Source organism: Engraulis encrasicolus, chromosome 22 (genome assembly GCF_034702125.1).
Source record: "Engraulis encrasicolus isolate BLACKSEA-1 chromosome 22, IST_EnEncr_1.0, whole genome shotgun sequence".
NCBI classification, from domain to species: Eukaryota; Metazoa; Chordata; class Actinopteri; order Clupeiformes; family Engraulidae; genus Engraulis; species Engraulis encrasicolus.
In genome coordinates, this window is record NC_085878.1 from 12,449,367 (window position 1) to 12,464,661 (window position 15,295).

Sequence of the window (15,295 nt, forward strand, 5' to 3'; positions counted from 1 at the left end):
CATGCTCCACTGTGTGTGTTCTGTTGCTTAGGTTTCATAAAAGCCCTAATATTAGTACAGTAACAATAATTTGGGAGGTAATTTTCTAATGAGTGTTACATTCAACTTTTCATTCACAGTCACAACGGAAGAGCTCATTGAATGTGTGAAGAGCAAAGACCACCAAAGGGTAAGATAACATTTAAAACAATAGAAAAAGAGAGCATGACTTTCAGAATCCTCAAAAATCTGCTTAAAATGAATCACTTGCTATGAATCTATAATTTAGTACTTCCTTACTAGTCCTATTTGTTTGAGTATATTTTTGGGCTTATATTAGGACAGGGCTGGAGGTGGAGAGAACCACGGTAACGTTGGGAAATGACACAGGCCAGATTTTTACCTGGGTGCCCATGGGCATGTAGCCCCATGCATTCAGTACAACTACATTAGTGTGCTTTGCCATACAGTAGCATCCCCAGGCCTATTTCATTGCCATATATGATTTGTGTGTCTTACTGAAGATAAGAATGTTGATGAATGCTTTACTCTAGAAAGCTTTTTAATTTTCTCAGTTTTCACGGTCAAATGCAGCTCATGCCTCTAAGTCATCAGCTTATATACCCTAGATGTGTCAATCTTGTGGATCAAGGTATTTTCTTCAATAAATCATAATGTTGAAATATCAACAGAAGTCTCTTTGTTGTTTGGCAGCTTAAAGAGCTTCATAAACTGGGTGCCAGTCTAACGGTGCAGGATTCCCATGGGTGCACTTTGCTTCACCATGCAGTGGATGTGGGCAGCAAAGAGATGGTGCGCTACATTATTGACAATGGTAAGTGAATCCCATTCCCTACACTTCACTAAGTATCTTTGCACTGGTATGATCGATGATGATGGAATTTTTTGTTACCTTTGCTCAGCAAACATTAGAGTGAAGTTCCGCTCTAATGAAAAACATACAGTATAGTATGTATGAAATATTAAAGACACTGAACATGGTGCACAACACACACAGGCACACTCTCTTTAGTTTATTGAGTCATAATTCTGTTGTAAAAACACCAACAGGCATTGCAATTGGTTTATTTGGAAAGTTAAGGAAACTGCTTGCATTGTTAAAATAGTTGCTTTGGAACGCCATTAAAAAACACAAACAAAGGCATAAAGCAACACAAACAGAAAGCGTCAAAGCCAGCATTTTATTCCAAATCTCCTTTTTCGCCTCTTCAAGCCATTTTACTGCAGTGCAGGATAGGATAGGCTTCTCGCATGTGTCAGTAAATGATGCTTGAGCGCTCTGTGCCATCGGGGCAGCGAGTGCGGATGGCAGTGGTTGAGGAGGCCGAGGTGATGGTGGTCAGGAAACTACTCCTACACAGGCTTTTTATGGCCGCCAGTGAGGAGCCGCAAATAACCTTGGGTCCCATCCATTTTTACTCTCGCAAGCGTCAATCTGGCTTTTGGCTCCTGCCTTACTTACCCATGTTCTCTCTCTCTCTCTCTCTCTCTCTCTCTCTCTCTCTCTCTCTCTCTCTCTCTCTCTCTCTCTCTGTCTTTCTCTGTCTTTCTCTCTCTCTCTCTCTCTCTCTCTCTCTCGCTCTCGCTCTCTCGCTTTCTCTCTTCCCACAGCACCCGCCGATATCTTGGATGTATCAGAGAGAGAAAAGTAAGTGCCTTTTTGAAAAGTTGGAAATTAACTCAATGAAACTTCCTGTTTGCTTGAAACTGGCATGCAAATGAACTGGACTGTCCGTGGAGATTTTTTTGTTTTTGACTGGTTCCAAAAGTTAAGAAATTGTGCATACATAAAATTTTGTTGTCGCTAATGTCCAATTGCACACACCTTTACAGGAAAACAGGTAACACTTTATTTTAGGGACACATCTATTAGCACTAATACATACAATATTAATGCCTGTGTAAGTAACTTGTAAGGCATGTACTAAGCAAAATAAGACAGTTGTTAAGCATGTATTCACAAATGTCTTGTTCATGCCCAATTAGGGATTTATTACTAATATAACCTTAGTAAGGACCAGTAAGCCTATATTTCTATTTATTAGTAAGTAGTAAGTGGCAGAATACAATGTGTATAAGCTCCCGACACACTGTGTGAACAAACCCTGAACAGTGTGAAAACAGATGCAGAATAAGGGTCCCTATTCTAAAGTGATGCATTGGTCAGCCCAGATGGTAGCCTCAGGGCCTCCGCACTACCAAAGTCCTAGGGCCCCCACACCACCCAGGCCTGCACTACCTAGCCCCCCCGATCTACAAAGTGTAAGGGTATATCAAATAATTAATACCTACAAGCCAAGTCATCTAGCTTTCTCTTGTTCTTATCGATGAGAGAGAGGTAACAAGAGCCTATATAGCAAGGATTGAACGTACACTTGTCAATGGTGGTGGGTTGGTGAGATGTAATTTTTAATTTTTAAAGTTTTAATTGTAAAAAAACAAAACAAAATAAATGCAGAAACATTAGAATAATAGTTTTGAAGCAAAACTAATATATTCTTTTGTGATAATTAAGTTAAGGTTTGAGAACATTAGCTTCAAGAAGTGCAGTGCATGATGGGTACGCAATCTAGGCCAACAGACAACCTACCCAGCTCTGAGCCTACGTCCTTAGCTCCTCCCCTCACTTGTGAAATTTAGTTGCTAAGGGCGTACCCATCATGCACTGCACTTCTTGTAGCTAAGTTTCTCAAACATTAACTTATTTATCAGAAAGGAATAGCTTAGTTTCGCTTCCAAACTACTACTCATCGTTATATCCTGCATTTATTGCAGGGTTTTTACAATTAAAACTAATTGGTGTATGAAAAAATGACATCTCACCACCCACCGTCATTGATAACTTTACGTCCAATCCTTGCTATATAATGCTTCCAATTACTCATCAACATAATGAGTAGAATAAGTGAGATCTTCATACCTACTGAGACTAATATAGAATTTGAAATGTTCTTACACTTTGCTTCCCGGGGGGGGGGGGCACGTAGGTGGGGGCCCTAGGTAGTGCGGGGGCCCTAAGCCATCTGGGTTGAGCAATGCATCACTTTAGAATAGGGACCCTTATTCCACATCTGTTTTCACACTGTTCAGGGTTTGTTCACACAGTGTACCAGGAGCTTATACACATTGTATTCTGGCCCTTACTGCTTACACATAAATAGAAATCTAGGTCTACTAGGTCCTTACTAAGGTTATATTGGTAATAAATCCCTTATTGTGCATGAACAAGACATTTGTGAATACATGCTTAACAACTGTCTTATTTTACTTAGTACATGCCTTACACTTTACTTACACATGCATTAATATTTTATGTATTAGCGCTAATAGATGTGTCCCTAAAATAAAGTGTTACCGGAAAAAATGTTGATACAGTGAATTTTCCTTTCATTTACATTTGTTAACTTTGTGAAGCACATTGAGTTGCACCTGTGTATGAAATGCGCTATATAAATAAACTTGCCTTGCCTTGCCTTGCCTTGCCTTGAATACGAAATGAGATTTAAATCGTGAAATTAAGGGAAATGGTAATTGAAGAAGTAATTGTTATTGTTGGATAGGCCAAGTTGTCATGAGGAGAGCTGGTAATTTTACAGTATCATACTGTAACATATGCATCCACCCTGTTTTGCAACATCCTGACACCCCCATCTGTCATTGTGTGTGGCAGCGGGGAGACTGTTTTGCACAAAGCGGCGTCGCTGTGTCACCGCACCATCTGCCACTTCCTGGTGGAAGCCGGAGCCTCCTTGATGAAGACGGATTTGCAGGTGAGTGAGGACTTCCTGCTTTTCCTGGAAGCCACCAGCCCCCTTCAAAGAAACATCAGCACCGGTGTGAAGGGACACTGACAGGGGGCGGACAAATGGGCTCAGTTGTTCTGGGCCCATGGAGAGAGAGGGCCCCAAATTGGGTCCTCATTACATATGTCATGGGTGGGGGGGCCCTTGGAATGACTTTATCCCTGGGCCTAGCCAAAGCTGCCTCCTGGTGTGTACAGTAGCATCATGCATGTAGGTTATGTATGTAGTATGTATACGTGGGTTTAAGACACCTTCCATACCCTTTAGCTTTATTTCCACACCCGCCTTCACAGAGACCGCAGCACAGGCATGTACAGGAGCACCATGTGCCTTTTGACAAGGCTCTATCAATTACTTGAGGGTTATGTAGATTTTAAATGTGTGATACGTTTAAGACACCTGCTTTCCATATCCTGTCGCTTTATTTCCAGGAAGTATTTTCAGGAAATGGGGATGCAACTACTGAGAACTGCTCTTTTCCAGCATGAAAACAAGAGAAACATGAATTCGATTTATTTAAAGGGAGGGTTGGCCTTAGTAGGCTGCAAGATTTTAGGGAAACTCAAAAAGATTGAAAGAATATGAGCCTAATTAATGGGAGGACGTAATGTCCATGGGTTGGAAGAGGAAGTTATTTTGGAAATCGTTCATCAAGCATTCTAATTTTTCTTCAGGAGAGGCTCACAGCTCTCCGGAGCTCTCTCTCTCTACGCTATGTTAGAGATTGAGCTTCCATCTAGAATCAGCTAAATCTTTCAAACAATAGAATGGCAAGCCAAGTGTTTCTCTATTTGTGCTCCTACAACATAGTATGGCCCAAGGCAATATTATGAAACGCTTACATGACGGTATTGTTCTCAGTGAAACGGTTGATAGCAATACGGAGTGTATGGAAATATTTCCCATACGCAATATGTTTGGCCAATTGACGCCTGAGTTGTCATGGGAGACTTTAACCCTCCCCACATCGATGGGTCTCAGTGGGTCAGTCACAAGACACAGGCTGCTTTGTAGCATGTTCCTAATTGGTCACTTTGGTGTAGTAGAGGGTACAAAGTAACAACTCTGTTCCACACTTTATATACAGTAGTGGCTCTGTTCTATAGCCTTCTCACTGTGAGAAGTGATCCCATATCTTGTGGCTGAAATAATGAAGAAAATTAGCCACCAGAGATGTTGCCCAGTCACAACTGTTGATGGACCAACAGGCGTCGTAACTGTATGAGCCCTGCAGTAGATGCACTGTATAGTTTTAAAGAGAGGCTTTAGAAGTTTACCCTTCAGAGGGTATACTAGAAAATTGTTCTTTTCCCCCCCATGCTGTGTCTGGTATTAGAGATTGCATATTAGTCTAATATCTCATTAACATTTGACAATGTACTATAAGCTGAAAATGCAGTCATTGTTCCTAAGGGAACGTTGAAGACGTTTAAGGTTTCCTTGACTTGTATAGAAGGCATGGTGTCCCTTGTCCATCCAGAGCAGGCAGGTGTTTCCAGAGGAGAATAATGAGGTGTCTAATGAGCAGGTGGGTGGAGGCTAAGGCAATGCGAGGCAACAATCCTTTGCTTTTAATAAACCACCTCTCCTCAGGAAAGCCCCTGCATGTCACGTTAGGGAATTGTAGGTGAAGGCCCTCATAAACCTCCTCATACTCCCTCAAATAAGTGCCCCAAATTGAGGCCAGACTAAAACGCATGCATGATCAGCTGTTTCGCGGGCCGTGTGGTGATAGGCAAGGTCAACCTTGTGGTGGGGAAATCTTTTGCTAGCTCAGCCTCCATGCAGCGCACTCTTGACAGATTTTTTTTATTTTAGATGAGCTGTGTTTGGCATCGGGAGAGATGGTCTCTACCGTCGGCTTCCACCCACTGACCATCCGTCAATGCCATCCAACATTTTTTCTTCCCAGAGACCTTTTTGACACCTCACAAGCGAGTGAGAAGACAAATTGCATGCAGTATGAACAGCATAATGGGCTGAAGTTTGGTGTTTGAAATGGGAGATAATGAAAATAGGTTATCAATTGTTGTCCGTCGGCGGGAGCTTAATATCTCTCCGCGCGGACCCCTTTTCTGATTTGATTATATGCAGGTTTTCTTTGCAAAATGGGATTGGTCTTGGGTCGTGAAAAAATATTTCCGCCTGATGGGTCGTTTGTTAGAAAAAGCAAAACACAGAATTGCAATGAAATGAAATGAAATGAAAGGTGGAGAAGAAGTGTGTGAGAGAAAGTATGTGAAAGAGACGGCTCACAAAAGAAGAGCAGTCCAGAAAGGAAGTGACTGGCATAGAGAAGAGGAGAGGAGTGCAGCGAGAAAAAGACAGCTAAGAAAAAGTCAAGAGGAGAGAGAGAGAGGAGATGAGAAGGTAAGGAGCTCCAAGCTGGAGAAAAGAGCAGGGTGAAAGAGGGCAGTCAAAATAAGAGGGTGCTCAAATGCTGCTGTTGTTTGCTTTAATCTTAAGGCAATTTCTATGGCAAACGCCTTTTAGCCTTGGTATTGAAAAGGGCTGGTGATAGATCTGTAGTGGAGGTATAGCGAAAGGTCTTAATAAACCTCATTTTAATCAAAGCAGAAATACATGGCCTTTATTATTTGATTTTTTAGAGCTCATTTAAAGAGCCCATATTAATAAAAAAACAAAAGCTGTTTATTCTAAGCATTTACTGCTGTCACTGGTTTCTCTACTGATCCACAAAAAGGGAAATACAACAGCTATTGCAGTTTCAATTGTTATTGACTAAGACAAATCATTAGTTCCAAATATCATCTGTCCTTGTAGCCATTACAGCTTTTGTTCATTCTGAACTGAATAGGTTTACTGCAAACATACAGTACATTGACTTAAGTATGGAGCTAGAAAACTGAGTGAAGCAACTCCATTTCAATGTGTGCTAACTAGTCAAACAGTTGCTGGCTTGTCGTATGAAGATTCAAAGAGTCAGAAGATTCAGACACCAATTGAAGCATTGTGTGTAATGCATCATTGTTTTTGAATCTCAGACTAGAATTCCCACATTTCAATATTTGAAGTCCCAACAATTTTGAAAGGTCATGCTATATTGGAAACAGATATGCTATTCCCAAATCCTCAATCTCAAAAAAAAGCAGGGTCCTTCAAATCACAGTTTCTCGGATCCAGTCGTCTATTGCCATTTGTGCTTGCATTTTCTTTTTGTGCTGTAGTGTCATCCTCTTACCCCATTCTTGTCTGCTCACCAGGGTGACACACCAAAGCACCGTGCGGAGAAAGCCAAGGACGCTGAGCTGGCAGCCTATCTGGAGAACCGGCAGCACTACCAGATGATCCAACGAGAGGACCAAGAGACTGCAGTGTGATAGATAAAAAAAACACACAAACAAACATGGCGGCCTTTTTTACTCTTCACTCTAAAGCCTCCTTTTACTCGTGCCAAAAACAATACCTACCTAAACACACACACACACACACACACACACGCACGCACGCACGCGCACGCGCGCGCACACACACACACACACACACACACACACACACACACACACACACACACACACACACACACACACACACACACACACACACACACACACACAAACACAAACACAAACGATGGAACGCCATCCTGAATCTGTGGAGTTCTTAGCTTCGGTTGGAAAAGCATTTCATTTCAGACGCCTTCACATGTTAAAGATGTGGAAGCAGCTTAAGACGAGGTGGGCTGATGGGTGGTTTTGTTTTTTTTCTACTAACATAAGCAATGTAAGAGCAAGGTTTAGATCCTATATTTATTTATTGCACTGCCAAAAAAGCATAGTGTTGAATTGTGTATGTTTGTAGGCTATTTTGTATCTGTTTTTGTTTATTTGTACTCGTTTGTGTGTATGTGTGAGTGTATGCGTTTTGTGTGCGCATGTGTGCGCGTGGTAGGATTAAATGTGTTTTTAGACTGTATGTTGTGCTGCAAAGTTGAATGTTTAAAAAATATGAATGAGTTCAGAGAAAGCCTGGGGACGGCAGGAGATTTGAGCTGGTCAGCCGCAGACAATGCAAAACACACAGGAGTATGGAAGAAATAAATACATTTTCACTTGCTGTGGTCCAAAAATTCCAGATCTCTGCCATAAAACAGAGAACCTGGTATATACGGAAGAGATCACACAATATATGGATTTGTAAAATAACAAAAAGAAAGATAATTTTAGGGGTTTTCTTGCCTATGTTTTGGGGAACAGTAAGTCCTTTTGGGGAAAAAAAACAATGTAAATGTGAGTTTTAAATGTTCCTTAGTCAATACTGCTGTTCACCTTGCAATGGTGTCACATGACCCCAATGTAATTTACCATCGTTAACACACCAAAGTTCCCTGGCCTGCATTTCCCTCAAATCAGCTGGTTGGTGATGGACTCTTATCAGCAGTGTAAACCTCTATTTTGGCTACTTTATTTTGCTTTGGATGGTTTTGTTTTTGGATTAAAAAAATATGCTAAATGGTACTGTAAGCGTAGTGCTTTGTCAACAGTTTTTTGCACTGTAGGTTCAGACGCCATGGATTTTTGCCCATGGTTAACTATGGCAATTCCAGCTCGATGTACTTAAGTAATCGTTTATTTCGTATATTATTTTACAGTAAATGGATGTTAATATGTTTTTAGCAATCAATTTCTGTGTTGTCCTATTTTTATCATAAATAATGTAAATTTGTTATTATTATTTTCTTAACGTACAGAGCTCTTTGACTCTGTTACCGCAACTTGTATGTGTGCAATTCACCATCAGAAACTCCACTGTAATATGCTAGTTTTGCAGTAAAAATTAAAGATGAGTTTATTATTATTATTATTATTATTATTATTATTATTATTATTATTGCTATTATTATTGCTATTATTATTATTGCTATTTAAGTGCTAGTTATGGTGTTTTGTGCAAACTATTTATTTTCTATTACTATTAAATTGGCAGCGTTAGGTTTTTAATCAGTTAATTATTAGGCTTTTTATTCAAATATATTTACTGGGAATGTGAGGTAAAAAGATAACAACTTAATATGGAGGTCAAAGAAGTATTCACAGGAGTAGGTTTTTGAATATTCATATTTGTATGTTTTACAGTACATATGGGTCTTGGGGTGACGATTGTTTAAAACCTTTTCATACGAATGAGATCAAAATGAGAACAGAAGTAGATTTTTAGGCTTATCGTAGGATTTGTCAACTTCTATAGACATGTGTCTTTCAACTCACTTTCTGCCACCCCATATCCATGCATGGAGTTTGTTTCGCTTCACCTATTCATAAAAGTTGTTGCAAGTATCTTTACGTCCTTTGAGAAGAGGCAAGCCAGTGGGAGAATAGGTTTTTCACTGCTCTTTAAAGAGCCAAACCAATAGGAGAAGCTGAAGAACCATGGGCCGTTCTAGACAGGGGCCAGGGTGGGCCAGGGCCCCTATAGATTTTCCTCCTGGCCCCTGTTGTGGCCCATGTGTTGAACAGCACACGACTGCAACGTGATATACATTTTTGTATATGTTATATTCATAGCATTAAAAATGTATATCTTTTGTCAATGTATGTGTCCCCCTAAAAAAAATAATGGCCCCTCCTCAGCCCCCTTTGTAATTGGTCTAGAACTGCCCCTGTGAAGAACAGCCCCCTGTTGCCTGGTTCACAGCACTGCCTCCTGTACCACAGAGAGACATGCTGACTGCCACAGATTTGTGAGATGAAAGGAAGAGAAACATGGCAACATGGCTATATATAGCTATAAGCAAGTGGTTAATATTTCATTTACGAGAGAAACTGGCTTATTTGAGTCAGATATACAGTACAGTACACTGGAACTGGACTACAGTACACCATGGAACTGGAGTCCTTTCAACACTCACAGTGGTTTCCACTATCCCATTTCGGGCGTGGCACATTTTCCCAAATGGGTTTTTGCATCCCTATCATTTTCATCACAATCGTCGTCATCATCATCATCGTCATCATCATCATCATCATTCTATTATTTATTAACTGTGCTTGGTAGATGCAGTTTGTAATTATTGCCACAGCACTCATGGTTCATAAAAATGAACAAAATAATGACATCATGATCATTACGTATGCCCAATCCCTGCTCATTCTCCCATTGCACTTCAAAACAACAATATATTTCACAGAGTTGAAGAGTCATTATGGCCTTATTTCGATGCAGCACCACACAGTGATGAAACCTTCAAAGCTTTTTTGTGACACTGAGTGCTGTTGTTCATACTGAGTTGTTAAATGAGCTGTGTAAGTATGTTTGTGTGTGCATTTTTTTCTTCTTTATTGAACTGATCTGGCTTTGCTGACCATGTAAAAACAATGGAAGACCAAATATAATGCCCTTTTTGCACATTAAATATCTCTTGTGTCCTGTCACTTTATGTGCTGGATAGACAGTTGACAAACAATGGCTCACATTATGTGTCCCTGGCTACATGATATACACACAATTATATTCTTGTGTGAAATTACCCGTTGCATACAGTAGTCGAGCCATTATTTGGACACAGTGTGACACATTCAGAGCGGCTGTGTTATACCCACGGGGGCGTAAAGTGAGGTAATTAAAGCAGTTTGGCATCGATAATTACATTTGCGGTTCCATGAAATGTTCTCATTTAGATAGTGTTATTACAGAGATCGATACCATGCATCAAGTCATTATGCAGGCTGCCGGGGGGTCAGAGAGAGAGCAGCATTATTCAGTCACACATTACTGCTCCCTCTGCATCTGAGGACAGCTCTGATATGTATGCATATGTTGACATGATTAAATGAAGATACTTTTTTCCCCCAACGAATGTCTTCTCTGTGTACTATATGAAGTGTGATCTTGGCATCGCTCTTTGCAACAGATGGATGTACTGTGTAATGTGCTACAGCTACAGCCTCCACTGAACCAAGTTACCTCTTCATGACAAAACTAGAATGATGAAGAGGTGTGCTACAGAGAACTGGCCGACCTCATTTAAACTCTGTTACGTAGGTTTGCTTTTGTGTGTATACAGTAATAATCAGAGTGAAAATAATGCCTCCATAGTTGGTTGGTGGGTATTACTTTTTCCTTTAATTTTGTTAATATGCCATTTCTAGCAAACCCGCTACTTTTTGTTTCTTTGGGGGGAATTGTGTTTTGATCAGGGGGTGCCAAGACCCCTATTTCCCCCTGTAATTACAATTGTGTGCATCATTACATACCTTTTGGTCTCCCCTATTAACTAGTCACGCTAACCATCTGCTGTCTTGCGAGGAATACGATACAGTATGTTAGAGATTGTCATAAATTACAGTCTTTGGAACGGCATAATTTCTCAACATGATTAGGAGTTTGATTACAGAATTGTATCATTACATAAGCCCGCAGGCTAAGAGATATGTAGACGTGAATGGATGAGATAGAGGAGTTATGTACTTATCTTACAAAACATGCACATACTGTAGCTGTACACATTAACATCCTTCTCAGGTAGCAGTCAGTGGCTTGGGTGAGGCAGTTCCCTAGCTATCTAAGGGGCATTTGGTTCAATTCCGCCTCCTCCTCACTTTCGGTCTAAGGGTGCTTGAGCAAAGCACGCAGCCCCAAGTAGTGTGTGTCAGTGGATGAATATGCATTCCCATAAAGTGCTTCGGGTTGTGCACTTATTGACTACATGACATGGCAATGGCCATGGTTTGCTGGAGTATTTTAGTGTTCGTAGGTAGGCATGACATGGTGAAAGATATTTACCCTTATACAGTATGTGATTTGGACTTACTGTACCTTATAATGGGTAATGAGACCTACATCATTCAGTTTCAAATGTTTAAAAGAAGCGTCTTTGTTAACCGAATCATTAATATGAATTGCCTTTCCCCATGCATATATGTATTTCCTCCAATGATGATTGCTATATTTTATATGTGTTTGAGGTTGTTGGATCAATTTGAGTATATGCCAATCAGTTGCTGTCTAATTCGGGGCAGAGAAAGCTTGTTTGCTGCTATATGTACAGTAACTCTGATCCTCAGTATACTGTTTTGTTGTTATTTAAATTCTGGCCATAAGTGGATTGTGGATCCATGCTTATGCTGTTATTTGTTCAGAAAAATAATAAATACATTCAAACAGACATACAAAGTATAAAAACGATGAATGATCTCTTTACACTTTCATGTCTACTGTACTGTTGTAAGCTTTTCACATCTCAATATGGGAGTGCTGTTACTAACCTAATAAAATGTGAGCATGCTGTTTTACTGCATGTACTGAATTAAGTCACACGTCGCTTTGCTACAGCGCTTATTATTGAGGCACACAGTTGGCAACAAATGGAGGTTAAGTCTAAGAGAGCAGGTATGGTGCTTAATGGAGTTGCACGCAATAGCATTTTGCCCATTTACATGAAATTGAGATGGGGGAACCAGGCAAGCAGGGACTGGCTGATTTGATCAGATGTTGGTTCTGGGGATATACCATATGTAGCTACCACAATAGACATAAGTCTTGTTTTTATAGCAAGTGAAGTCATACTGCAGAAATGCTCAGTAAGTGATATGTGCTACTAAAGCACATAATTCAGCCATTTTTTCAAGGAAATGTTGAAAGGAAATGTCAAAAATGTCATTGTGGTTTTCTACTTTTCCCTGCAGTAGGTCTGATATACAGCTCTGACATCCCATGCTCCATGAAATGTTCAGCATTGTGTGTTGAACGTGAGAGATGCCGAGATGAAAAACGTGCGAGATTTTGAAATTGGGCCTGTAGCATAGGATAATATGGATAGTAGGCTCTTTAAGACATGACCATGTCTATCCAGTACATATACTATGAACAGTTCTTCACATGACAGAAATTCTTAATCACGCTTTCTTTATTCAATTATTCATTTTTCTCAGAAAGCAGTGACGGTTTCTTGAAGTTAATCAGGCCACGTCTCCACTACAGCTACCATCACGTTATCATGCTAAGACTCAGTTGGTCCTTCTGGAAATAGATGTCAATTTGACATGCAATGCAATGCCATTTAATTACAAAACAAGAAAGAGAAATCAAGGGGATAAGAGTGGTTGTCTCAAGTATGCTCTTGGGCTCAGGACTCAAAAGATGTAGGGTTTCTAACTTGTTTGTTCATGCCCAATTATTTCTGAATGAAAGCAGGAGGATTTATTAGGTCCACCAAAGGCTTCAAGGACTGTAGTAACAGGTTGAACAGAGAGCACTCCGTATTTATTGTTGCGGAAGTAGTAGTAGTAGTGCCCTGTCTGGCTGTGTGCAACTATTGCTCTCATTTGTGGTGCTACAGTTCTCTTAAAAGAGAGTTATGGCTCAAAAAAGTGGAGCAGAGCAGGTTTAATGAGCAGGGACTGTCATGAAACAAAATGCTCTCTCTCTCTCGCTCTCTCTCGCTCTCTCTCTCTCTCTCTCTCTCTGAGAACTAATTTCCTCTGGTCCATGAAAGGGGTGAAGTCTAGGGATTCTAATAGTGTGTTATGGTCAGAGCCTAACAGTCAAACTAAGTGCTCTCAGTAGAACTGAAGAGAAAACTAAACTGTGCCGTAAATTTGCTGCTGTGGGAGCTTTGCCGGTTGAATCTGATAGACTGACACTTTGTTTTTGTCTTGTTTTGTTTTTTTGTTTTTTGTTGTTGTTGACAGATTGTAAATAACTGATGAGTGACCGAGTTTCAGCCAGGTCTCGCATGCACCCAATTAGTCACAGTATTTGCCATAAGCAAGGTGGCTTTTTAATGTAGCACAATGTTGCTGAGCTGAGCACTTGTGGACTACAGTACACAAACAACATGTGCTTTGCCTAGTGGAGGTAGTGGAGTGTGTCACCTTCCTAGTTACTGTTGTTGTGGCACCTTATAATGATCGCCCATGAAGGAAGATGCTCGCTTGAGAAGCCCCCCCTGGAGAGGCGCTGACAAAAGTATTTTTTGTCTTGATGTATTCTGCGGTCGTGGCGAGATGGTGTGGCTGGCCGTAAAGTGGGTGAGTTGTAGCTGCGGGCCACAAGATTGGGGGTGCTGAACTGTGAAAGAGTGCCACCGTACAGCTGGCTGTTGCCACTGGTCTGTCTGCAGCTCGATACATTGAGGTTGCAATATTATTTCCCTTTTGAACCTTTTTGAGAGTTGAGAATCCATATCAAAAGTAACTGGTCCGTACCGTATCGTTTCTTGATACTGATGTTTTTGGAGCATCCATCTTCCAAACCATGCCCAACCATGCTGAAAGAAGGATAATAGACCTTTGGACAATACCCGATGCTTGTTGAATTCTACTCCAGCCAGATTGTTGTCGTTGTTCTTGTTGTTGATGATGATGATGATGATGATGATGATGATGAGGTTGTTGTAATTTATAGTTGTGCCCCAGTTAGCATATCCATATGGAGTGAATCTGGACATCCATTCCAAAGTAGGGCCAGTTTCCTTGATGGCCCCACATGGGTTAACCCAGTTTACCCCCAAGAAGGGCCCGCATTGTTGCCTATTACCCCCCAATTTGGGGCCCTAATTGTTCCAAAATGTTGACTTAAGTAGGTCTTATAATACTGCTACAACAGGGATATGTTACAGTAGTCTGAGCTAGGACTCAGTAAGCCTTAGTGAACGTGAATGCCAAATCAGTAAATACATCAAAATAACAGCAATAATAGCATGACCATGAGCACAGTACGCAGGATGAGTTTGTGAAACTTTCTGAAGAGTTTTGGGGTCTTAACTTTAGTCTTAGATTGGTGATGGCAGATGAACATCCCTGTCTGTGTACATTTATGTAATGCAGAAGGCCACTATTACAGTGTACTTGAAAAGTACAAATTGCTTCATGGTCTGTTTTGGACAAAGGAGAAGCACAGTCTAGTACTGTCTGCATGCCAGAGTACCCAAATCTCTCCAGTGTTAGTGCTCAGGCTCCCAGACGATATGTTTGGACAGCATCACCAATCAAGAGGATTACCAACAGATACATATACTGTATCTGTAAATACAGACAATGACAATTACAGTACCTAAACTAAAATTGAAGGAATGCAAGTTTAGCAGGGGGCATACAAATAAGCTAATCTGACTAGCACAGACAACTTACGATTTAATGATCTCATTAGCCTCCTTGGAGTGGTTCATCCAGACTATCAGGGTGTTCTGACTGAGAGAAGCAGAGAAAACCCACCACATAAGGGAGTCTGTCCAGTGAGGGGATTGAGCGGACAATAGCTGAGGTAAATGCTCAGCACTAATCCCACACAGCGCAATGTTTGGAGGTACCAGCGACAAAGCTTTTGTATAGCCTCAATTTGGCGGTGCTGAGGAACCACCATTCGCTACATTTAGGCCATCCGTCATTCGCCTACACTTAGGGAATGCCCCATAGAGGGCAGGCTTCCTCCAAGCTCAGGTTCTCGGGGCATTGACATCTAAAGGTGGAGAAGAATGCCATGGAGGTTCCTTCTCACCTACTTATGTCTGGCAAGCTCTGGAAAAGTGTGTC

General features: G+C 40.9%; 1 protein-coding gene across 4 annotated transcripts in view; it reads left to right on the forward strand.

Moving 5' to 3' along the window:
• The window catches only part of dgkza (diacylglycerol kinase, zeta a), a 76,911-nt gene extending 69,647 nt beyond the window's left edge, over positions 1-7,264 (forward strand). For all 4 annotated transcript variants that reach the window (XM_063187897.1, XM_063187898.1, XM_063187899.1 and 1 more), the window contains 5 exons: positions 120-169; positions 694-814; positions 1,612-1,648; positions 3,671-3,770; positions 7,028-7,264. In XM_063187897.1, coding sequence (XP_063043967.1) covers positions 120-169; positions 694-814; positions 1,612-1,648; positions 3,671-3,770; positions 7,028-7,144 — 425 coding nt within the window. In that variant the 3' untranslated portion in view covers positions 7,145-7,264. The remainder of the gene's footprint in view (positions 1-119; positions 170-693; positions 815-1,611; positions 1,649-3,670; positions 3,771-7,027) is intronic.
• The last annotated feature ends 8,031 nt before the right edge of the window (positions 7,265-15,295 follow it).